Source organism: Capsicum annuum, chromosome 4, assembly GCF_002878395.1.
Source record: "Capsicum annuum cultivar UCD-10X-F1 chromosome 4, UCD10Xv1.1, whole genome shotgun sequence".
NCBI lineage: Eukaryota > Viridiplantae > Streptophyta > Magnoliopsida > Solanales > Solanaceae > Capsicum > Capsicum annuum.
Window position 1 is genome coordinate 225,600,097 of NC_061114.1, and position 25,140 is coordinate 225,625,236.

The 25,140-nt window shown below is 36.9% G+C and overlaps 1 protein-coding gene across 1 annotated transcript; it reads left to right on the forward strand.

The window, feature by feature from the left end:
* Positions 1-1,806: 1,806 nt before the first annotated feature.
* Positions 1,807-20,582, forward strand: LOC107867027. Its single transcript, XM_016713114.2, has 16 exons — positions 1,807-1,967; positions 6,192-6,397; positions 7,099-7,235; positions 7,343-7,453; positions 7,539-7,640; positions 7,802-7,910; positions 8,009-8,209; positions 8,697-8,865; positions 9,062-9,143; positions 9,233-9,326; positions 9,916-10,012; positions 10,709-10,802; positions 17,793-17,865; positions 19,001-19,174; positions 19,289-19,411; positions 20,121-20,582. Exons 1-16 carry the CDS (start codon positions 1,955-1,957, stop codon positions 20,280-20,282), a joined length of 1,947 nt encoding a protein of 648 aa, XP_016568600.1. The 5' UTR covers positions 1,807-1,954; the 3' UTR covers positions 20,283-20,582.
* The last annotated feature ends 4,558 nt before the right edge of the window (positions 20,583-25,140 follow it).

A 25,140-nucleotide genomic window follows, 5' to 3' on the forward strand; every position in this document is an offset into this window, starting at 1 on the left:
CAACTCCTTCGAATTCACGGAGTATCCTTAAGGAAATAATTCCCCAAAAGTATACGAGGTTGTGAAATTTTTCTCTCAGAATAAATTGGCTTCACAATCAGAATGTAGTAGTACCTCAAACTTTTTATTTTTTTCGAACTCACTCAACGGGAGATGATCACACAAGATTTTTAGAAGCAAGAGAAATGTTTTTTCTATACAGAAATTTTCATCCTAAACCTGTGGAAAAAATGCAGGTTTATATAGCCATGAAGTGCCTCTTCGGAAAGGAGATAATGGTTCATCGAAAAGGTGTATCATTTCGAAATAATCATGTCTGTCCATTCCGAAACTACATGTTTTTTCTGAAGTCACAACTGACCGAACAATAACCCCTTTTCCGAAATAATGTGTCTTTTCTTCGAAAAGTTATATCCCTTTTTTTTTTTTCATTTACACCAACTGAACCCAACACTTTATTCATTAGTATCTTCACAAAAATGACTAACTTTTAAAGTTTATAAGTTTAAAACAGACATTAAATACTTATGTGCTTTTAACTCATTCCACTAAGAAAAGTAAAAGAGAAATTCAAAAATTAAGTTATTTCTAATTATAAAAATATGACTTTCTTTTGATACAAGCATTATAACAAAAGATGCGACATAAATTGAACATAAGGGATGAACTTTGTCCAAGTTTGGGCAACCAAACTCAGGGTGTTGGAATTGACTTATTTTTAAGTGTTTTTGACTTTTAAATATCCTTGTTTTGGTAACTATTTGTGAATATTACCATAGCAAAATCAATCAATTACAACCAAAGAGCCTTCAGAGTGTAATCACCTTCATGTGATCATCACATCTAGACCTTAAAAAGAAACAAAATAAATAACATTTAACTACAAAGTTTCCCGACCAAAGCCTGACATCTCCCAGCTCTTCTGGTGTGTTGCAACATGTATAATCTCTCTCTTATTTCCTTTTGTATCTATACCAGCTTAAGGTCCACCTGTACATTTTGTTATTGAAATATTCTGCTATTTCTAGCATGCCATGCATAGTAAAGTGATGCTCCCCAGACAACAACTACAATTTCCTTTTTGATTTGGCTCCGTCTCCTTGTCTTGATCCATTTAAGAGTAGTTATAGTACTGCCATATATAATTGTAGTCCCTAGCCATTGACTCAGCTTATTCCTCAGTTGTGTTATCCACTCACAAGTAGCAAATAAATGCAAATGTGTCTCTTCCTTGTCATCATCACATAAACAATATTTGGTGTTATCCATCGAAATATTCGGCTTTCTGATTTAAATATTTTTTATTTGTGAAGGTTTTTGATAAAAATAAAAAATGCTTTTAAGCACTTTTAAACTTAGAGGGTTCTTATTTTTTTTTCTTTTTTTTCAAAAAAAACAACAACTAAAAGTCTAAGGTATTTCTATAAATAACATAAATACCAACTCTTTTGGAAGTAATTACATTCTCTCTCACTTTTTTTAATTACTTTACTCTCTCCCTATTAATATCCATAATATAGCAGACATATAGATAGCATTCTGTGTATATATTGAAATTTTTGTAATATATTTAGGGAATTGAGATTTTTTGTAATATTGAAAATATAAGTGGTATATTTGTGTAATTTAGATAAGTCACTTTAAAAAGCCCATTCAAACAGCCTGAGTTGTACCAAATTAGAAGTTCAAGTTCAAGTTACCTTTCTCCTCATAGGCCCAAATCGAAACGGTATACGGGCCGGGTTGCGAATCCACGTTGCACAACTTTTACTAATATTCCATTTCTACCCTTGAGTAGTTCATCATCAGCTACATAAACCTCAATACAACTCTCATTTTCATCTCTGTATAATTAAAATCTATTAAAATTATCAATACAATACAAAGCAACGATCATCACCTGTACACCAGAATTCGCTATCGAAAATTATCTCTTCCTTCACTATTAACACTAATGGAGAACTCTGGTTAGTTAGTTTATTAGTATCGATCTCTCATTTTTTCTATGTCATTTCGATTCAATTTCGTGTGTGTTACTCCGTTTGATTGAGTTGAAATTTGTTCGTTATTCGTAATTGATTTTATACGTTTTTTTTGGATATTGGAAATGTTGTTTGAGAATTGTGTTAATCTGTCGTAGCTTTGGGGGACGGGGACAGAGTTACGTGATACCTGTTGGTGGTGGGAGGCTACAGGTATCCCGTAGAATTAGTCGAGGTTAGTGTAAGCTGGTTAGGATTTTGTGAGAAGTTTGTAGTTTTTTTTTTTTTTTTGATATTAGAAATGTTGTCTGAGAATTGCGTTAATCTGTAGAAGCTCGGAGGTGACAGGTATCTTGTAGAACTAATCGAGTTTAGTGTAAGCTGGTTAGGATTTTGTGAGAAGTTTGTAGTTTTTTTTTTTTTTTTTTAATATTAGAAATGTTGTCTGAGAATTGCGTTATTCTGTAGAAGCTCGGAGGTGACCGGTATCTTGTAGAACTAATCGAGGTTAGTGTAAGCTGGTTAGGATTTTGTGAGAAGTTTGTATTTTTTTTTGTTTTTTGGGATATTGGAAATGTTGTTTGAGAATTTGTTAATCTGTCGTAGCTTTAGGGGACAGAGTTACGTGATATGTGTTGCTGGTGGGAGGTGACATGTATCTCGTAGAATTAGTCGAGGTTAGTGTAAGCTGGTTAGGATTTTCTTAGAAGTTTGTAGTTTTTTTTTTTTTTTTTTTTGATATTGGAAATATTGTTCGAGAATTGTGTTAATCTGTCATAGCTTTAGGGGACAGAGTTATGTGATACGTGTTGCTGGTTGGAGGTGACAGGTATCCATTAGAATTAGTCGAGGTTAGTGTAACTTGGTTAGGATTTTGTGAGAAGTTTGTAGTTTTTTTTTGGATATTGGAAATGTTGTTTGAGAATTGTGTTGATCTCTCGTAGCTTTAGGGGACATAGTTACGTGATACCTGTTGCTGGTGTGAGGTGGCGGTATCCCGTAGAATTAGTCGAGGTTAGTGTAAGATGGTTAGGATCTTGTGAGAAGTTTGGAGTTTTTTTTTTTTTTTGATAACCATGGTGTCCGAGCCAGCTTGTGCGCACTTCGACTAATTTCACGAGATACCTATCACCTCTCACAAGCAACAGGCATCAGGTAACTTTGTCCACCAAGGCTAGAACAGATAGGAAGAAATATCCTAGTGTTTGTCTCTGTTGGAAATTGAACCTGAGACCTCATGATGCTCAACTCAACTTTATTGAACCACTAGGCCACATCCTTGGGTGCAAGTTTGTAGTTTTGTGTTGTTTTGATAGGTTTTGAGATTTGATGCTGCTCGGTATAAGCAGTGGGTAGGAATTTTGGTATAGGAATTAGGATTATAGTGGATGTGTATTTATTGGATATGGTCTCTAGTAGGCTTTCACTGTCACCACCTAAAATGATGGTAGTTAGGGAAGAGGGATAAGTTCAAGTATCTCGGGTCCGTGATCCAGAGTAACGGTGAGATTGACGAGGATGTCTCGCACCGTATTGGGGCGGGATGGATGAAGTGGAAACTCGCATCGGGGGTGCTGTGTGATAAGAAGGTGCCGCCCAAGCTTAAAGGCAAATTCTATAGGGTGGTAGTCCGTCCGGCCTTGCTGTATGGAGCGGAGTGTTGGCCAGTTAAGAACTCCCACATCCAAAGAATGAAGGTGGCAGAAATGCGGATGTTGCGCTGGATGTGTGGACTGACCCGAGGGGATAGAGTTCGGAATGAGACTATCCGGGAGAAGGTTGGTGTGTCTTCAGTGGAGTGTAAGATGCGGGAAGCACGATTGAGATGGTTCGGACACGTGAAGAGGAGGGGCATGGATGCCCCGGTCCGTAGGTGTGAGAGGCTAGCGTTGGATGGTTTTAGACGGGGTAGGGGTAGACCGAAGAAGTACTGGGGTGAGGTGATTAGGCAGGACATGGAACAGTTACAGCTCACCGAGGACATGACCCTAGATAGGAAGGTCTGGAAGATGCGAATTACGGCAGAGGATTAGGGCCAGTTCGAGTCGCTAGTGTAGGGAATTAATTGGTGGGGGTGTATTCCTGTTATGATTCCGTATTCAATGTTCCGTGTTCCGTGTTCCATGTTTACTACGAATATGTGTGCTTTCCTCTGCTTTATATTCCTGCATTCCTGCTTTACTCTGTTTTATATTCCTTATGGGTGCCGTATCTATGTTATGTCATCTGCTTCTGTGCTGTACTATGTGTTTGTGTGATATCTCGTGACTCGAGCCGGGGGTCTTTCGGAAACAGCCTTTCTACTTCATCAGAGGTAGAGGTAGAGGTATGGACTGCGTACATCTTACCCCCCAGACCCCACTAAGTGGGAATACACTGGGTTTGTTGTTGTTGTTGTTTTTTTAAAAAATAATCATGGTGTCTTTGCCAGGTTGCACGTAACTCAACTAATTCCACGTGATATCTGATACCTCCCACCAACAATAGGTACCAGATAACCATGTTTCAAGACTAGAAAAGATAGCAAGAAATCACCTAGTGTTTTCGTCATTGAACCTGAGACCTCATGGTGCTTAACCTGCTTCATTGACCAATAGCCCACACCTTTGAGTGCGGTAATCGGGGTTAGATTAGTGAATTTGCCAAGCAAACTGCTTTACTACCTATTGTTGTTTGAACTTAGCTAATAGCAGCTAGTATGGAGTGATCCTAATTGTTTACTGGTTTCCTATCCATTTATTGACCAGTTAGAAATCACATTTTACATCTCACTGCTGATGACATTGAACTAGGCTTTTTGACAAACTTTTAAATATAGCAAATCACACAATACATGCATCAGGAAATAACAATCACACACAAAATATAATTTCCAGGGACTTGTACACTGGATTGTTGACATGAGAATGTTCTGAGGCCATAGTGAATAGGGGCCAAATAAGGTTGAGAGATTGATTTCATGGAAATATACTTGCATGTTCTGGCTGTTAAACATAAAAGAAAAAAAGCTGTTATATGAAAGTGTAAAATAGCATTTATGCGTGTATAGGAAAGCTGTTACTAAAATAATACACATGGATGAACAGGAAACTACATGATTACTAAATCACACTACTAATAAGGAGAAGAGGAGAGAAGGTTAGCCAATGTCTCTCCTGCATAAGTGCAACATCAACTATCTACTAACCTTCTAGCCCAATCCTTAGGCCTCCATATCTTCCTATCTAGGGTCATGTCCTTAGTAAGTTAAAGCCGTGCCATGTGCTGTCTAATCACCTCCAAGTTCTTCTTCGGCCTACCTATACCTCTCCTAACTCTTGTTACAACCAAATTCTCACTCCTACATTGCTTACTGGTGTATTCATGTATCTCTTCTTCACATACCCGAATCATCTTAGTCTTGTTTCCTTCATTTTGTCTGCCATGAAGGCGACTCCCACCTTGTCTCGTATAACTTCATTCCTAATCATATCTCTCCTAGTATGTCCACACACCCATCTGAGCATCCTCATACCCGCTACTTCATCTTCTGAATGTGGACGTTCTTGGCTGGCAACTCGCTATCCCACACAACAATTGGTCTAGCCACCACTATGTAAAACTCACCTTTAAGCCTTAGCAACACATTCTTATTGCACAGTACTCCGGACATCCCACTCCAATACAATTACAATGTGCGACATAGAGAGAAATATATTCGGCGGAATTTTTTCAACATACCTAAGCTCTCAACTCTTCTCATGGAGATGTATCTGTGAATATCGGTTTTGATATATTTGCAGCATGGTCATTACTCTGACTTGACCAGTTGAGTTACTGAGTAAAACTGGAGTAGGCTAGATGTAAGGACTTTTGTTTACTGTATCTCTAGTGAACCTTTCAATTCCACAAACCTAGATTGGTCCTTTTCTTCACTAATGCCATCATGCATATAGGACATAGGTATTGAGTTTGCAAGATGATGTTTTAATTAAAGCATGTATGACATCAACGGCTTTTCTTTGTTTTCCCTTTTTTTCCATTTAGTCCAAATATGGACAATGAACAGTTTTCAGTTTTTTTGGGTGGGTGGGGCTGTTGCATTTCTTCCTTACCTGTGATTAATGTGTTTTGACTCTCTTCTATTCTGCTAATTGCAATTTATTTACATAGTTATGGGTAGTGGTTCAGATTATATCTTCTTTTGTTTGAATTTGGACATTTCTGTAGGAGACCACCAGGAGACGGTTCCAGTTGAAGGTGTTGCCGGTGGTGGTACAGCTTATGGATGGAGTGATACTGGAGTTAATGATCCCAGACCATTAAGGGGTGCAATTGATCCTATGAAAGTTTCATCTTTGGAGTTATTGAATGTATGGTGCATGCCAAATAGTGCTAATGTTGGACCACAAGATATGCCTCGTGAATTAGAACCTGTACGTGTACAACGTATCTGGTGCTACATAAACTGCTGATGATATTTCTGTATTGCATTTTGTGACTCTTTCTAGACATTAAACACTCCCTTTGATTGAGAAACAATGAGTCCTCATCAAGGATGTTGCCACTGTCCAAAATGTTTCTTATAATTATCTTTTGGGAAGGGGAGGGGGAGCATTGTTGCAACAGTAAGAGTTTTTGTCATGTGCCCCGAAGGTCAAGGCTTGAAGCCATGGATACAGTCTTTTGCAGAAATGTAAGATAAGACTGCGTACAGTAAATCCATTATGGTCCTGTCCATTATGGTCCTGCCTTTCGCTGGACCAGCGCATAGTGGTAGCTTAGTGCATCAGGCCGACCTTTTAATTATTTTTTGTCCTTTTAGCTCATTATTAGTGGATGTTATAGTTGAAAACGATCCCCTGCATTTCATATTGATTATTCCACTTTTGTTCTTTGTTTGTTATTCTTAATACTTCCTTAAGATGAATTGCTCTTATATTTAAGGGGAAGTAGGGAATTTCTTTTTGCTCTCTCTCTCTCTATCTCTCGTGGGGGTTATGGGAAAACCACTGAAGTTTCTTACATTTGTTGCTTAAAGTATTAAACTTCATTCTGAAAAGGTGAGAAGTTTGAATTTCTGTTGTCTTTCTGGTCGCAAGAGTTTCTTGGTTTTGACTTGTAGTTTATCTGATAGATATCACTATTAGCAGCAAGAAATGAAAGAGAAAGCATTCAGATTGCTATACGCCCAAAAGTTTCTTGGGGTGGATCTGGTATTGCTGGAACTGTGCAGGTCCAGTGTACGGATCTTTGCTCTCCCTGTGGTGCTAGGTTTGTCACTAATCATGTCCTTAGCTTCCTTCGCACCTATCTAGGATATGATGTGAAGTGATTGATTCTTTTTTGGTGAAACTACTGATGATATTGGTTGGTTGCAGATTGGTAGTTGGCCAGTCGCTGACATTGCGCAGAGTAGTACCCGTTTTGGGAGTTCCTGATGCACTTGTTCCACTCGATATGCCTGTCTGCCAACTGAACCTTTTTCCTGGGTAGACACATGACACTCCCATTTCATATCATTTATGTTGATTAGAGTCAAGTCTGAAGTCACGATTTATTATACATGCTTTGCAGAGAAACTACAGTAATTTGGATATCAGTAGACGTCCCGAGTGAACAGACACCAGGGCATTATGAGGGAGAAATAATCATTTCTGCCACCAAATCTGAAGCAGAGTGATTGTCTATCCCCTTTACTTCAGTTAAATATTTGTATATCAGTTTTGGATTTTCTGACGTCCCAATAATATTGTCCTGAGATTTTTAATTTTTGGGATAATGAGGCCTGTTTCGTGTTGGTTCATTCAATATTTGTCTGTATTTTCTGTTTGAAATAGATCTACCAGCCAATCCCTGACCAAAGTGGAGAAACATCAATTATACAGAGAACTGAGAGACTGTCTTGATGTTGTGGAGCCCTTAAAGGGAAGACCATCGGAAGAAGTGGTTGGTCTCTTTCAAATTACATATCTCATATGAACTTCTATAATTCCACATGTTGGATTTGCAAAGCCACTGCTCATAACGAACTTTTGTTGTTTTAGGTAGAAAGGGTCAAATCTGCAACTTCATCTTTAAGAAGAGTTCTTCTATCCCCATCATTTGCTGATTTCTTTTCAGATTATGGGCCCATAGATATGATGGAAGAAGATGCTGTTTCTAGCCTTTCTATCCGTTTGAAAATAAGTTTGACAGTCTGGGACTTTGTGCTTCCAGTTACTCCTTCTGTCCCTGCTGTGATTGGTGTATCCTTTTTTATATACTGGGTTAGGAATTACATCAAGCCACTTAACTGGTTGTGGAGAATTTCTACTGGTAACAAATTGCTATCAATTGAGTTCACGTTATTTTCGGTTTGTCAGGTTTAATTGCCAATTGATTCATGATCTATTGCATCATGTTGACTTAACATTTTGCCTGTGAACAGTTGATTTGACTGTTCCCTTTTCCTAATTGACGATCTTCTTCTTTGGAATGTCCTCCATATCTGTTGACTGATGTATTCTTAAGAGTCTATTCACATGTTGCTTACATTTTTTGTAGTAGTCGTTCTGTTCTTTTTTCTCATTCATTTCATTTAACTAGTATACCATAGCAGTTTCCTGGAAGCACCAAATATTCTGAAATTCTCTCCCTTTTCTCTCTCTTACTTACTGGTGACTGCTGGTTCTAGTCTCCGTGATAGAGCTACTGAATTTTCGAATGAGGATGGAGTTCTTTAATTTACTCTAGATATCCGATACTGTTATTGAAGATCGATTTGGGGTTGAGCACGGAACCAATGAATGGTTTGAGCTGTTAGATCAGCATTTCAAATGGCTACTTCAGTATCGAATTAGTCCATACTTCTGCAGATGGGGCAACGGCATGAGAGTTTTGACATACACATCGCCATGGCCAGGTAGTATATGATGCTTATTGCGTAATATACTTGTACTTACAAACCCTCTACTTTTAGATCTACATGAACTCTAAATAGATAAATTTGTAAAGGAGCTGAACTGGAGAACATCGCATCTCCAGTTCTATTCTCTACTGGCATTTACCTCAAGTGTGTCGACAATAAACTAAAATTTCTTTCTCTAATGCTGTTATAGCTGATCATCCAAAATCAGATGAGTATTTCTCTGACCCTCGTCTTGCGGCATATGCTGTACCTAATGGTCCAATAGTCCCCTGGTACGTTAGACACTTCTTTTGCCAAAAGTTCTAGTATGTATTCTGTGTACAACTTGATCAGTTTCCTTTGCCTCTTAATTTGGCATTAGCGGCGATACTGCGAAGGACTACTTACGAAGGGAAGTAGAGATACTAAGAACAAAAAACCATTGGAAGAAAGCATACTTCTATCTGTGGGACGAGGTAAGAAAGCAGTTTGAGGCAGGTTGAATTGCTAGTTTTTTTAGCATATGTGACAACCTTTTATTGTTGTAGCGACACTTGCAGTTCAGATTCACATTTTCTCCTGTTTGTAGCTGGGAAAGGTCTTTGCTCTATTCGTCTGATTTTGTAGATGAGAAACATCATAGGTTTCCTAAAATATCCTATTTTCTGTCTTAAACTGCTGACTCGTTTTGTTCATACAAAAAAGGAGAAACCATATATGTATATACTTTATAGTGCTTAAACTGTCTTTTGCAAAAGGTAAGACAACCATGGGCTGGTGTAAACTTTTTTCTTGCTTCCATTCATGGCTGTATATATAAGACCAAATGTGATCCGACCCTTCCCCAGAGCCCGTGTCAAGTGGGAGCTTAGTGTACTTGGCTAACCTTTCTTTCCCTATTCAAACTCTATTACTGTTTATTGTTTTATCCCTTCCCGTTTACCTCCTTAGATTTAATTACACTTTTTACTCTCTTCTCCGGCTTCACAAGAGGGGACATTAATGGTAACCACCTTATCTTTTATGTTTCTATGTTCTAAACTAGTTTTGTTTGCATTTGTTCAGCCTCTTAACATCGAGCAATATAATGGCATCCGCAGCATGGCCAGTGAGATTCATGCCTATGCACCTGATGCTCGTATTCTGACAACTTATTATTGCGGTGAGCATCAGATTTCTCTTCATTACATCTATTTATCTCAATGAGATGTTGTGCCTGGTAGATATATGTCGATTTCCATGTCTTTTTTTTTTCCTTTGGAGATTGAAGAAATCTATCTTACTAAATAGAATTGTGCTATATCTGTCTGGATAATGAACCTATTATTTTATATTGAAAAGGCCAAATATGTAAGAATAGACCTACTAGTGTGGAGTTGAAACAAAAAGCTTATTTTGGCTGCCAACCCACGCTGGATCATATGCTAAGCTGCTGATTGAAGAGTATTAGCTGTTTATAGTGATGAAACTCCTCTTTCTTGAAGACACTTATATAGAATCGGAAGAGCAGTAAATGTTCTTCATCTTTATGATTAGTGAATTTCGTTGGTGCTTGTGTTTGTGGCCAGTTCTTGCAGAAATTTCATAGTTCATACTTATTCCATGAGCACGGGGCACGAGTGATTCTTGCTCTTTGTCTGAAGTAAATTATTGGACGGGCATTACTTTGTCTGATATAATTCAGGGTCAATGCTTTCTTTGAATATGTGCAACTGTTGTGCTAATGTAGCTGGTGTCTGCTATTTGTTGAGACAAATTTTAAGGTGAAACTGTTAGATGTATCACAGTTATGCACAGTTTTAAAATTCCATCTGTTTCATTTAACTTTCTTCCAATGGATACTGTTCTTACTTTACAGGACCAAGTGATGCACCTCTTGCTTCGAATAACTTTGAGGCTTTTCTGAAAGTTCCCGAGTTCCTAAGGCCTCATACCCAGATATATTGCACAAGGTAGTTATATAGTATTTGAGAAATCCTTTGTTTTATTTCCAGTGTACACGTATGAGAATGACTGAGGAACTATTACATTAAAAAAGAATGTTCTGATGTAACTGTTGTGAGAAATGACCTTTTATTGTTATAACAATCCCCTGGCTTCTCTTTTGTTTCTTGGAAGCCAAAACCAAAGCAAACACAGTTCTTCTTTTGGCTCAGAAGTACAATTTGTTTTTTACTATAAAGCACCAACTTAAGTTCTGAAACTAAATAGGGACCACAGAAAACTCTTAATTTGTGTATATTTTCTTTTCTGTAGAGAAGTTTTTCATGAATCATCTGTATGGTTTCTTTAATTCATAGATTTAAGTTGAAGTTGTGATGGGAGAATATATCAAAGGGGATTTAACAATTTGAAAGGATTCTAAGAGCTGTCGTGAAATTTCTGAATAAGAATGAGGAAAAGGATTGATCAGTTGCAACTTGCATTGTTGCTATTCTAGCTCCCATTCCTTTGGACAAATTTATATAAGTATCCACACATGTTAGGTTCATTATACGTGATATACATTACATTTTTTAACTTTAAATCGGAAAGGAATGAACATTATGCCTCTCACTGATACGGATATAACATTTGAACTATTCCATCAATAGTTAGAAACTTTGGTGCACAAGAAACTATGGAGTAACATGTAAGTGTACCAAATCAACAAGAACTTGAAGCTAACAACTAATAAAATGTGACCTCATAAAATTTACACATGTATAAAAAAGCTTCACGGTATTACTTACTGGTTTGAGGTGAAAATGAGCAAATAAAATGAAGTTAGAACAGGCATCCCGAAGGTAAATTGTTACATACCTGATAAGTTTGTTTCATCCAACGGTGGGCATATTCTTGATGTCCATTTATAAGATGCTTACTGAGCTGAATTTAACATAAATTCATCGTTAGTGCTAACTGATAACTGAAGGACAGCTAAGAGTTCTCAGCATACGAAAACTACAAAGCCAGAAGATGCTATAAGTTATTTCATGGTAATTATTTGTTGTAGCAATTATTTAGCAGTTAATAGGATTTCATTAAATCATGTGCCCACTATTAATATCTAAATTACCTGTAAGTCATCCAGAAATGTGCGCAAGGTTTTGCACGTTGGAACAATAATATTATATCCAGTGTAATCCCACAAGTGGGGTCTGGTGAGAGTGGTGTGTACACATCCTTATCCCTACCTTGTGAAGATAGATAAAATGTTTTCAGTAGACCTTCGACACAAGTAGCGCATATCAAAAACAAGTATCGAAAGGAAGACTAGATAACGCTCGATTACCTACTCACCTTCTAGCTTAATCTTCAATCTCCATATTATTCTATATAGGATCATATACTTGGTAAGTTGCAAGTGTGTCATGTCTTGCCTAATCACCTCTCTCCAATACTTTTTCGGTGTACCTCCACCTCTCGTCGTATCCACAATCGTCAACCTCTCGCACCTCCTCACTGGAGCATCTGTGCCTTTACTTTTCACATGCCCGAACCATCTCAGCGTCGCCTCTCTCATCTTGGCTATCTTTGAGGCCACTCCCACCTTGTCCCAATATCTTCGTTTATAATCTTATAATTCATCTCGGAATGTGTAAATTTTTGTACGTTAGAAAGCTTGGAAATATGTAAAGGCATTCTTTCCATGTAACGATTTATCATTTATTATAGGTATTAATTAGCATTTAATATGATATCGTTAAATTAGACGCCCCTTTTTAATATTCGTTCATATTAATACTACATGATTCAGCCAAGAAGTTGTGAGGTATTTGTTTCCGTAAACGTGTAATTTTTTCTTTTGTCTTAGTGTTCTGCTTTTTCGATGATATCCATAAGAAGGAATACCTGTTGTAAGATAAATAGGAGATGCTGGCTCAAGCGATATGATACCAACTGAACGTAAGTAAATTCTTTATTTTAGGGAAGGAATTCACTCTAAAAGCTAGTCTTCTTTTATCCAAAGAGTCCGATGTAGTTAGCGAGAGTCGTGGTATTTCAGTTCGAAAGGAAAGGCAGTTCAGTCATCCGCGGGTAGAAATCCTAAAAAAGGAAAGTACGCTATCTCTCCTGGCCTTCTTTCTTGCTGTGATTCCATTTCCTGCACCAAGCTAGCTCATCAGTCATCATTAGGGCTTTTTTGTTTTTAAGAAAGGCGTAAGTTCTTCCTTAATTAAGGTAAGGTTGGAGAGTTTTGGATGAGGGGTAATTAGTCGATCACCGTTTGAAAGGTATTTCCGTAAACCAACTTTGAACTATGGGGCATGGCTTCTCACTTCTAGAATATTAAATATTAAAATTTTTTTTGAACAAAATATTGTTTTCCTTTTCTGTAGCTAGTTCTTTTTATCTCATGCACCATAGTTGTTCTATCTTACTTTATAGCCGTTATATGAATTTTAAACTAATTGATGCTAAATGAGATTGCTTTCTAAACAAGGTTGTTGCACACTAATACTTCATGACATGAGAATTATTGGGTGGAATATTAAGCCAGATTTTCCATGATTACTTCACGGTTGGAGGTTGGAGGCATTCCTTAAAAGAATCCGACAAATAAGATATTATATACTACTTCCTTATCTATAAAGAATGATGAAAGGGGGTACAATCAGTTACTTAAGAAGGGGGTAACTGAGCTGAAAGGTCTAGAGTTGGACAAGTTCATGAGTTTTGGCACTAGAAGTAGAGGGCGATATCTGGCCATAAAAGATCGATGAAACTAAATATAGTATCCTGGAACATAAGGGGGATGAATTGTGCTAGGAAAAGGGTAGTAATAAAAAATATCTTGAAAATTTGGGACGTAGATGTGGTCTGTTTTTAGGAGACAAAAGTGGAAGGAGAAATCACAGACATAGTCAAAGAAGTATGGGGAATAGGTGGGTAAACTATGCTCAACTGGAGGCTAGCGGAACTAGGGGTAGTATAGTTATCATGTGGGATAAGAGAATGTGGGAGGGGGAAATTAGTAGTGTGGGGAGGTATTCTGTATCATGTTGTATGCTTGCGATGTTTGACTGAGGTCGTGGTCTTTTTTCTTGAGCCGGGGGTCTATCAGAAACAGCCTCTCTACTTCTTCGGATGTAGTGGTATAGACTGCGTACATTCTACCCTCCCCAGACCCCACAATGTGGGAATATACTGGGTTTGTTGTTGTTGTTGGGGAGGTATTCACAGGGAAGTGCCAAGATATCAGTTGGCATCTTACAGGAGTCTATGCTCCAAGTGAGGGAGCGGAGAGGGAAGAAACTTCGTGGGAAATCGGAGCAGCCAGAGGTCTAGTTATAAGATCGTGGATCCTTTGTGGCGACTTCAATATTGTTAGACATCCATCGGAAAAGAAAAACTGCAGCAGAATCAACAAAGGCATGATAGATTTTTCAGATTTCATCGAGGACATGGAGCTGGTGGACATAGAATTATCAGGGGGGAAGTACAGTTGGAAGAAAGGGGACAGACACATAACAACTTCCAGACTGGACAAAATACTTTTCTTTGAAGAATGGGCATCAAATTTCAGAAATATAAGGCAGAATTTACTGCCTAGAATAACTTCTGATCACTCGCCTATAATGTTACAATGTGGTGATTGGGAGACCACTAAGTCCTATTTCAAGTTTGAGAATTGGTGGTTGGAGACGGATGGCTTCAAGGAGAGAGTAAAGGGGTGGTAGGATTCCTTTAATTGCACCGGGAAACCAGATTATATCTTGGTTACAAAACTTAGAGCATTGAAAGGGAAATTGAATGAGTGGAGCAAAACTTTCTCGGGAAACTTGAGAGCCCGAAAGCAAGAGGTGTTGAGACAACTAGCTGAACTAGAGGAGACGCAGGAACATAGAGCTTTAGAGGCAGAAGAAATAACCTCTAGACTAACTCTGAATATGAAATTTGAAGACGTAGCCAACAGGGAAAAAATCGCATATAGGCAAAGGTCCAGGGCGGTATGGTTAAAGCAAGGGGATAGGAACACTGACTTTTTCCATAGAATTGCCAATGCACACAGGAGTACAAACACAATTGATAAGTTAAAAGTAAGAGGTGTGATCCTGACAAAAGTAGAAGAGGTTCATGAGGAGATAATAAGTTACTCTAAGAAGCTGTATTCTGAACTAGAAGACTGGAGACCACATCTTGATGTGAGGAACTGTCCAATGATCGGAGAAGAGGAAAATAGCTTGCTGATGGCACCATTTGGGCAACAAGAAATTCTGGAGAGTATAAAAGCATGTGCAGGTGACAAAGCACCAGGACCTGATGGTTTTTCCATGGCTTTCTTTAGCCAATGTTGGGAAACCATCAACACTGACCTAGTTGCAGCATTACAAAATTTTCACAAGGAAGAAATCTTTGAGAAGAGCATCAATGCCACATTTGTAGTTCTAATACCGAAGAAAGTAGGGGCTATGGAGTTGAAAGATTTCAGACCTATAAGCTTGATAGGAGGGGTGTACAAGATCATAGCCAAGCTCATGGCAGAAAGACTGAAGAAAGTTATACATAGTCTTGTGGACAGACAACAAATGACATTCATTAAAGGAAGACAAATCATGGCACAGTGTTGATAGCAAATGAGTATGTCGAGTCCAGACAAAGAAGCAAAAAGTCGGGGATTCCATGAAAGCTAGACATACAAAAGGCCTACGACCACTTGAATTGGAACTTTTTGATCCTTATGATGCAGAGAATGGGATTTGGAGCTAAATGGATCAACTGGGTGAAATATTGCATTAGCACAGTCAAATTTTCTCTACTAATCAATAGAACTCCCAGTGGTTTTTTCCCTTCACAGAGGGGCTTGAGACAGGGAGACCTCTGTCTCCCTTTTCATCCTTGCAATGGAAGGACTTAGCAACATGATTTAGACGGCTAAGGAAAGAGCTTGGATTAGGGGTTTTCAGGTTGGCACCAGGGCAACAAACAACCTGGAAATAACTCATCTGCAATATGCAGATGACACTCTAGTCTTTTGTGAAGCAGAGAAGGACCAGATGTTATTCCTAAGGGTGATTTTCATCATATTTGAAGTTGTTTTTGGTTTACACATCAACTGGGGAAAGAGCTTCATTTATCCTATAAATGAAGTGGTAGAGGTGGACAATTTGGCAGCAATCTTGGGTGGCAGAGTAGGTGAGCTACCAACCATATATTTAGGCATGCCTTTGGGAGCCAAAAGCAAGTCTAAAGGGATTTGGAATGGGGTAATTGAAAAGTGTGAGAAGAAGCTTACCCATTGGAAGAGCCAACACCTCTCTTTAGGAGGTAGATTGACTATGATTAATATTGTGCTTGATGCACTTCCAACATATATGATGTCTGTTTTCCTAGCACCAATCAATGTGATAAAGAGGATAGATGTCCTAAGAAGAAACTTTCTCTGGCAGGGAATGAAGACAAGAAAAAATTTCACTTGGTCAAAATGGGTGGTGGTAACAAAAAGTAAGAAAAGAGGAGGAATGGGGATCAGGGATATGAAAATGCAAAAAAGGAGCCTAATGATAAAATGGCTTTGGAAATTTGTTACAGGGGAAAATATGTCGTGGAAAGAGGTAATCAGGGAAAAATATGAAATGGAGGATAAGTGGATAACAAAGATGGTGGTTACACCATACAGATGCAGCATTTGGAGATCCATTAGGAATCTTTGGCCACTAGTCTTATCCAGGTTGAGTTTCAAAGTAGGGAATGGTCAGAAAGTATCATTTTGGGAGGACAAATGGATAGATCAGAGGCCTCTGAAGCAGCTTTACCCAGACATTCACATCCTAAGCCTACAACAATAGGCCACTGTATCTGAAATGTGGACAGGACATGGATGGAATTTGTAGCTTAGGAGAAATTTAAATGATTGGGAGATGAAGAGTATAGGTGCTTTCTACAATACTATGGAATCATTTAACAATCTAACAGGGTAAGAGGACACAATAGTACGGAAGATTGGTAGTAAAGGGGTTTTTAGTGTAAACTTTGCATACAATGATCTCATCATCTCACAAAGAAGAGAAGAACTTTGGCCATGGAAGGGTCAAAATCCCTTATAAAGTCAACTGTTTCTCCTGGTTGTTGGCTAAGGAAGCAGTGTTAACACAAGAAAATATGAAGAAAAGGGGTTTCCAACTATGTTCTAAATGCTATTTATGTGCGGAACAAGCCGAGACAGTTATCCATCTCTTTTTACATTGCAAATGGGCGGATCAGCTATGGAGGATATTCATCAGCCTAAGGAAAGATCACTTGGGTAAAACCAAGGAACATTGAAGGTGTTCTTAAGTGTTGGATCAGAGTGGAAAATACTACAGAAAAGGAGGAGAGATGGAAGATTGTCCCGGCATGTATATGGTGGACAATATAGAAAGAAAGAAATCAAAGGTGTTTTGAGGGAAACAGAACAATTTACAGAATTTTAAGATGATTTGTTTAGCTTACACAGAAACTTTTAGGACAAACAGAAGATATTTTTGATGTTCTAGACTATTTGTAACAAAAAGTACAGATAGGAATCAAATAGTTTTGTAATGTAATACCTTTGGAAGGGGGACTACACATTTTTGATGTAGTACACTTGTGGATATATAGATAAAAAGTTACCTTCTCAAAAAAAAAATAAAGAATGATGAAGTTTGGACTATGAGAATCAAACCATCTAATTTGGTGAGAATTCGGATGTCGATTTATTGTTTCTAAATGACATTTACATCTCTAAAATTACTTAAAAGTACCATGGATCAACTTTCTATAATTATAAATATTTACAATTGTTTGAATAAATCCTCAATAGACAGACTAGCTGTGCATACCTTTTATCTCTTTCCTTTTCTGTTTTGTGATTACCACTTGTTGCATCTGGAGAGCTGGTCTAGGTTCTCTTCCTTATTGATAGGTTACTACAGAAATCTTCATAGTTTGAGAAGATACACTTACTAGGCTTCTAACGTATTTCCATTTTTATTCAGTGAATGGGTTATTGGTAACAGAGAGGATCTGGCGAAGGATATTATTGCAGAGATACAAACAGAAAATGGTGAGGTAATTAAAAAATATACACTTTGTTTTCGATGGAATATTGTTATGGAGTAAACAGTGGATTCACTTAAATTACTGTTCCACAAGTGTCATTTGGATTAATTTACTTTTTGATCCACGGTTCCTTGCTGATATCACTTCTTTTTGTTTTTTCTCGCTTTCCTTTTTTCCTCTAATGCTGTAAGATAAGTTATTACCTGCAGACACTGCTGACAAATGACTCTATTTTGAGGACTAGAACTTAGCATCAGAGATTCTAGGACGTCAATGGTTTTAACACAATTCCATATGCTAAATATTCGATATTCTATTTGAGTTTCAAGAACAGATTGTACACCGTTCCTCATGGATTCCCTCACTAGTGGAGAAGAACACTCTTATCTTAGGACTTATGTCTCATGTCTTTTTTGGATCCATTTTTTATAAGAATGTATGCTTGATTGGAAGGATCAAAAATAAGTTAAGGAATCTGTGCAAATTGTGGTCCCTGTCAAGTTCTAAGGTATGTGCATGATTTTTGACCAAATGGGTTCAGCAAAGGCCACTTTATATGGTTAACATTCTACTGATCTATTTGCATGGAAGCAGTGGATAATTGCTAGTGTATATATGACATATTGATTCATAAGAAGATTAGAGTGACCTGAGATAGTTTTAACATTTTACTTTTTCTCTCCCAATGAAAATTGGCATCTTATTTTGAGAAGTTATTCTGAAGCTTCATGGCTAATGACCTTCCCGAAGTTTAGTACTTGGTTAATGTGTTTGAGAGTCTCTCAGCATAGAACCATTAAGTGCTCTGAAAAATTGGCATTATTTGAATGGATCAATAATTAATGAGTCCTCCTACAGGAATGTGGATCTTCAGGTTTAGTTTTATGAATATGCAGGAAATTATTTCATTTCAATACCTCCTCTATGTTGCTCCTTGAACTAATCTCAAAAACATTTTGGCTATTTAAATTCCTTTGTAGCTTTTCCTTATTTCTGTATGTAAACTATGAATGAATTTGATCTCTTAAGAGCTAAAGCAAAACTATCAGCATCTTTATTTAAAAAATAAATAAATTTAAGACTGGCAACATATTCTTTTTGTATACATCAGCTGTTGGCACGGTGCTTGTTATGTTCTTTGCAGGAATGGTGGACATATGTATGCTTGGGACCAGGTGATCCTCATCCCAACTGGCACTTGGGGATGCGAGGCACTCAACACCGTGCTGTGATGTGGCGTGTGTGGAAAGAAGGTGGAACAGGCTTCTTATATTGGGGTGCTAACTGCTATGAGAAGGCAACAGTTCCTAGTGCTGAGGTTAGTGCATCCCTCTGCATGCGATGAAACTGAAAAATTATGTTACAGGTTGATGGTTGTGAAATATTTTATGTTTTTCTCTTCATGCCTGAGACAAGTAATATTTGTCTGCAGATTAAGTTCAGGCGTGGCCTTCCTCCAGGTGATGGAGTATTGTTCTACCCTGGTCAGGTGTTCTCATCATCTCAGCAACCTGTTGCTTCACTGAGGCTGGAGAGGCTCTTGAGTGGCTTGCAGGTATTCTTCATATTTGACATTTCCTCTCTCAGTAGTATTTTTGCCCTTCTGCAACTTCTGATTCTTGCGAACCATGTAGAGAGGCATCAACCCTGCAGTCCCTTGATCTTTTAGGGATGGAAGGTGCCATGTTTGTCTGTTTTTACAGAACAACAAATTGATGCACTTCTGCGAAAACAAAAAACAATCCTTTTGATGTCTTAACTGCAGGACATCCTTTAGTAAATACGTCCTTTCTTGGTTTCAATTTAATTTGCTGTCTCTTAGTAAATATGTCCTTTCTTGGTTTCAATTTAATTTGCTGTCTTTTATCACTTACTATTTGTTATTTTTGATACTATCTATTGTCTTTTGTACTTCCATTACATCTTCTTTAAACTGTTTTTGTCTTAAACTGGGGGTCTATCGGAAACAACCTCTTTACCTCGTCTCTGAGGGTTGAGGTACGGTCTGCATACATTCTACCCTCCCTAAACTCCACTTCATGGGACTACACTGGGTATGTTGTTGTTGTTGTTCCACTTCTATGAACCGTTTGCTGATATTTATGTTCTGTTTGGATTACACTTCTTCGGTTATAATGTTTTTCTGCATTTTGTTCAATGAGATACCTATATATGATTTTCCTGTTCTTAATCTCTTATTGTCTGATCACTTTCCTTCTCCTTCTTGTATCAACTCTTCTTTTTTTCCTAACTGATTTTCTTAGGATATTGAGTACCTCAAGCTATATGCTTCAAGATTTGGTAGGGATGAAAGCCTCAACCTTTTGGAGAAGACAGGAATGTATCAAGGGCCTGAGCGATACACTTCAGAACACACACCAATAGATATAATGAGGGGTGAGGTTTACAGGACATGCCGATCCTAGATTTGAATCTTGAGTTTTGACACCCATTTGTATTTGTGTTCAGCATCTCAAGCATATCGGTATGTATGATGTATATGGTAACTTCGAGAATCCCTCTGAAGTATACATCTCAATCATCCTTGCCTAGGCCAACACAGTATATTTAAAGTCAGTTGGCTCAGATCTGTAAATAATATCATGTTTAGGTAGCAGTAAATGCATGGCATCTCTGTAACATGGTTTTGTATTTTGATGAATTATGGCTGATTCATTTCAGCAGGACTGCAATTATCATATATATCATCCTGTCTAGATTACTTAGATTAAGATTTGTCATTTGAGCCGATCTTTATTATTTTTAGGGACTTCATTATGTAAAAATATCGCTGGGGTACCATTTTTGGACACCACTGCTTAAGTTGTAGACCAATTATTGAACAACTTTTGACGTGTGCTATCTGAAGTTGACTTTAGACGAAATGTTTGAAGTTTCATATGGCTGAACTTCAGGCAAAATGACTGCAGTATAATATATGGTTGAACTTCAACCATATGAGACAGATATTTTATCAAGTCTACACTTCTGGCTGCATGTTTGAAGTTGTTTCGTAGTGGGTACAACATCAACAACATCATACTCAGTGGGTTTTGGGAGGGTAAGTGTATGAAGTCTATACCATTATTTCAGAGATGAGATAGAGAGGTTTTCGATAGATCCCGGCTCAAGATAAGACAATTTAGACAAGGAATAGCAAAGGACAAGATACAATAGAAATTATCATACTTAGTAGTACTATAGATAAGATTTATCAAGTAATACAACAAACGATACAATATTCTGAAATATATTAATTCTCTAGCCAATAACTTGGATAACAAAGTTCTCCCACCTACTAGCACTGATGCACTCGCTACTACTATTTTTCTACCCTAATCCGCCTCTTCCATACTTTCTTATCTAGGTCGTGTTTTCGGTAAGCTGGAGTTATTTCATGTCATGTCTAATCACCTCCCTCCAATATTTCTTTGGTTTACCTCTACCTTGCCTGAATCCATCCCTAGCCCTCTCATACCACCACACTGGGGCATCCATGTCCCTCCTCATCACATGTCCGAATTATTTCAACCTTGCTTTCCTCATTTTGGCTTCTACTGAAGTCACTCTCACCTTTTCCCGAATAACCTTATTTTTAATCCTATCTTTCCTAGTACATCGAGACATCCATCGTAGCATTCTCATCTCCACCACCTTCATCTTTTGGATGTGAGACTTCTTGACAGGCCAACACTCTGCATCATACAAAATGCGGTATGACTTAAAATGGCGGTTCCAAAACTGAGCATTTTGTGCACTCCTCCCACCCCCACATCCCCACCCCCATGACTAAAGATTATGTTATGATATTTCTACCTCACTTGCTGACTGTGTGGTGGAAAAGGAGGAATTTTGTGTACAAACAAATGAGTAGAGGCATTGACCGGTGCAAAGGATGTAACCCCACGAACTATAAGCATTCGATAAATTATACCCATCTCAATCATAATAGCAGGATTGGCTTTAGCACTTGCTTTTATATGATAAAGTTTTTGAAAGAAAGGTGGTGGGGAGAAATTATTGCTATCAAGATTCATTCAAGCTAGACTTTTTGTAGCAAAACCTAGTGATACTGGAATCACAAAAGCAAAGTATGAAAAGAAAAGGCAATCAAAAGTTTATCAAACTGGTGATGATTGCTAGTTAGCATCTCACTCATTGTTCTCTTTTTGTTCATGTTACAGCTGTAATGTGTGTGTGCTAGCTAGATTTGTCCACACCAGGCTTATCCATATATATAGAAGTTGAATTTTTGCTCTGTTTATTGCAAGAGGCACATAGTTATTTGACATCAAATCGCATTAGCTAATCAAGTAATATTTTGAGGTAAAAGTATATAATAAAAGTGGTCAATGGAATGAGTGAGAACCATAAAGTTTCAGGTTCTAACAGCTGTCGAGTTCCTGCAAGTCACATTTATCGGTCAGAGGTAGATCCAGAATTTTTTGCAATTTTCATAAATATGGGCAGTGGCGGAGCTAGAATTTTCACTAAGGGGTTTCAAATAGAAAGGTGTAAGCACACGAACTAGTCGAAGGGGGTTCAACATCAACTATATATACATAAAAAATAATTTAACGAAGTATAATAGTATAATTTTTTGCTGAAGGGGGTTCGGATGAACCCCTGGCCATAAGGTGGCTCCACCCCTGGATATGGGTAGTTAAATTTTGTTTCGCATCTAAAGTATTGCACTCAGATGAACCGTTACTAGTAATGTGTATCTATCTAAACATGATGGACAACGTGAGCTAATACATGTATTGGTGAGAGATAGTGGACACCCCATAGAATTACTTAGAGGTGTATGCAAATTAGCTCGGTTATCACAGTTAACAGAAAAGAAATTAGTGAATCAAGATTACGTGATTAGAAGTACTAGTGAAAGAGGATCAAATAGCTTGTTTCAATTTGTTCCATTAGTATGGACAGCAATTTCGGGGTTGCCAATTTTTTTAATCGAATTTATACCACTAAGCAGAGTGTTTAGTTTTTTTAAAGAAAAAAAAAAACTAATAGGAGCTACGTCTTATCTTACCAATTCTAATGAGTTAGGAATATTAGTCCATTACATCAAATATTTACTCTTCTGGTGTGATGTCCCATCTTTGACACTTTGTGATAATAATTATCTATAAAACCTAAATAATTGCATTGCAACAGTGTAAGAACCATGAAGAATGGAAGAATAGGAAAAAGATTTTGTATAAATTGTACTATTAGCATATTGATGTGGTTTAAAATTATGGATCCGTCTGTGTGTATTATCATATATACTGACTCCTAATTATAGTGACGACTTGAGTGAGTTGAATCGAATTTGGGTGCGCTAAAATAGGTTAAATTAATAAATATGATTTGATTTAACTCATTCAAATTTTACTTAAATCAAAATAGTTTAGTCAGCTCAACATGTTTCAAATAATGAATCATACTCCAACTCTGCTCAACATGACCCAACCAAGCAACCTCTCCTCCTTTTTCTTATTTTTTTGTTTTTGCAAAAAGTAATGAAACTAATGTATTTTTCTTAATTACTAGCTTAAGTTTTCTCCCAAACTTTCTTAAATTTTAGTCTACAAACTTTATAAGGTTGCAATTTGACATGTTGGAGTTATGCTATATCAATCCACTGAAACACAAGTGCACGATCTACTTTACATATTTAATCCTTCAACTTTTGCCTATTGGTTTGACAGGCTATATAGATTTTAAATCAATAAATTTCGATAGTTTGAAACTTAATTACAGAAAATTTCGATTTTGGATCTGTCAAGATACACAATTAGCTTCTGATATATCCAACGAAGTTACATTTTTCCTTATAAAGATACATAATTAGCTTTCGATACATTTTTTCGATTTTGGGTCTGTCAAGATACATAATACATTCAACAAAGATACATTTTTTTCTTTGTAAAGATACATAAATAGCTCCCGATATATTTTTTTCGATTTTAGGTCTGTCGAGAATCATAATTAGCTCCCGATGCATCCAACGAAGATATATAATTAGTTGAGATTTTTGTAATTATTTTGTAAAAGTGAAAATTCATATAAATGTGACAAATTTGTATGTCTATGTTATTTTTTCATTTATCTAACTTAAATGGGTTATATAAGTTACAAACACACACAAGAAAAGGTGAACTTTACCACTTTTACTTCTAATAAACAATGAATGGATAATTAAAACATTTGAATTTAGTGGCAATGGGAGGGAATGTTTCTTTTTAGTGATCAAAATGTTGGTGACAGGATAATATGAAAATGAGTATATTTTCAGTTTAACCCTTTAAAAAAGACACATTCCTTTAGTAGTGGTACTATCTACCCCATCAATTTCACATAATTATGAGTTGACGCTAACACCATTTTTTTTTTTATCATTAGAAAGAGAAAGACAAGATGCTTAGTACTCCTTTTGTTACCAAATACACGAGACGTTTGGTAGTTTGGTAGGAGAGATAAGAAATAACTAATTTTGAGATTAATTTTAGGATGACCTTATCTCGTATTTGATTGGGATAAAATGCATGAACTAACTCATTTTGAAATTAGTTATTACGGAATTGTAGTGTTATTTTTATCCCTTCTTGAGCAGTAGTTGAGCCAGAATTTTTATTGAGAGGATTCAGAAGTAAATATACGAACTATTCGAAGGGGGATCAATATGTACTATATATACGTAAAAAAATATTTTTAACCATGTAAAAACAGTATAATTTTTCATCGAAGGGAGTTCATCAATCCCCTGGAGCAAAGGTAGCTCCGCCACTGTTTTTGAGGATGGGATAGTTAATTTCAAAATAAATAATCTCGAAATACTTGTTTCCCAACCAAATGACCCCTAAGTGTTGTATTATTGTCTTTTTACTTCATATATTCTTAATCGTGATCAAAATAAAAAATTTATAAACCTTATGGTGATTTAAAATAAATAAATAGTACTTTAAAATTGGTTTAGCATCCAAATACTTCGATTTGTAGAAAGAGTAAGTAGATTTCTTAATTATATATAAGATATAAATATTAAAGTCCCAATAAATTCATAATTGATAGCTTATATTGTATTTTTGTCGTTTTTTCGTGAAAATGAATAAATGATCATATAATTAGAAGAAAATTGCTTGACCCTTCACCCATTTGGCACCCAAGTATTTCTTCTTTTTGATTTATATATTACACATAACTCCCATCAATATGAAATTTTGCCTGAAAAAAAAAATTAAAGGTGAAAAGAAGATACTAATATTAATATATTGAATTGGCTTAATTATTGAT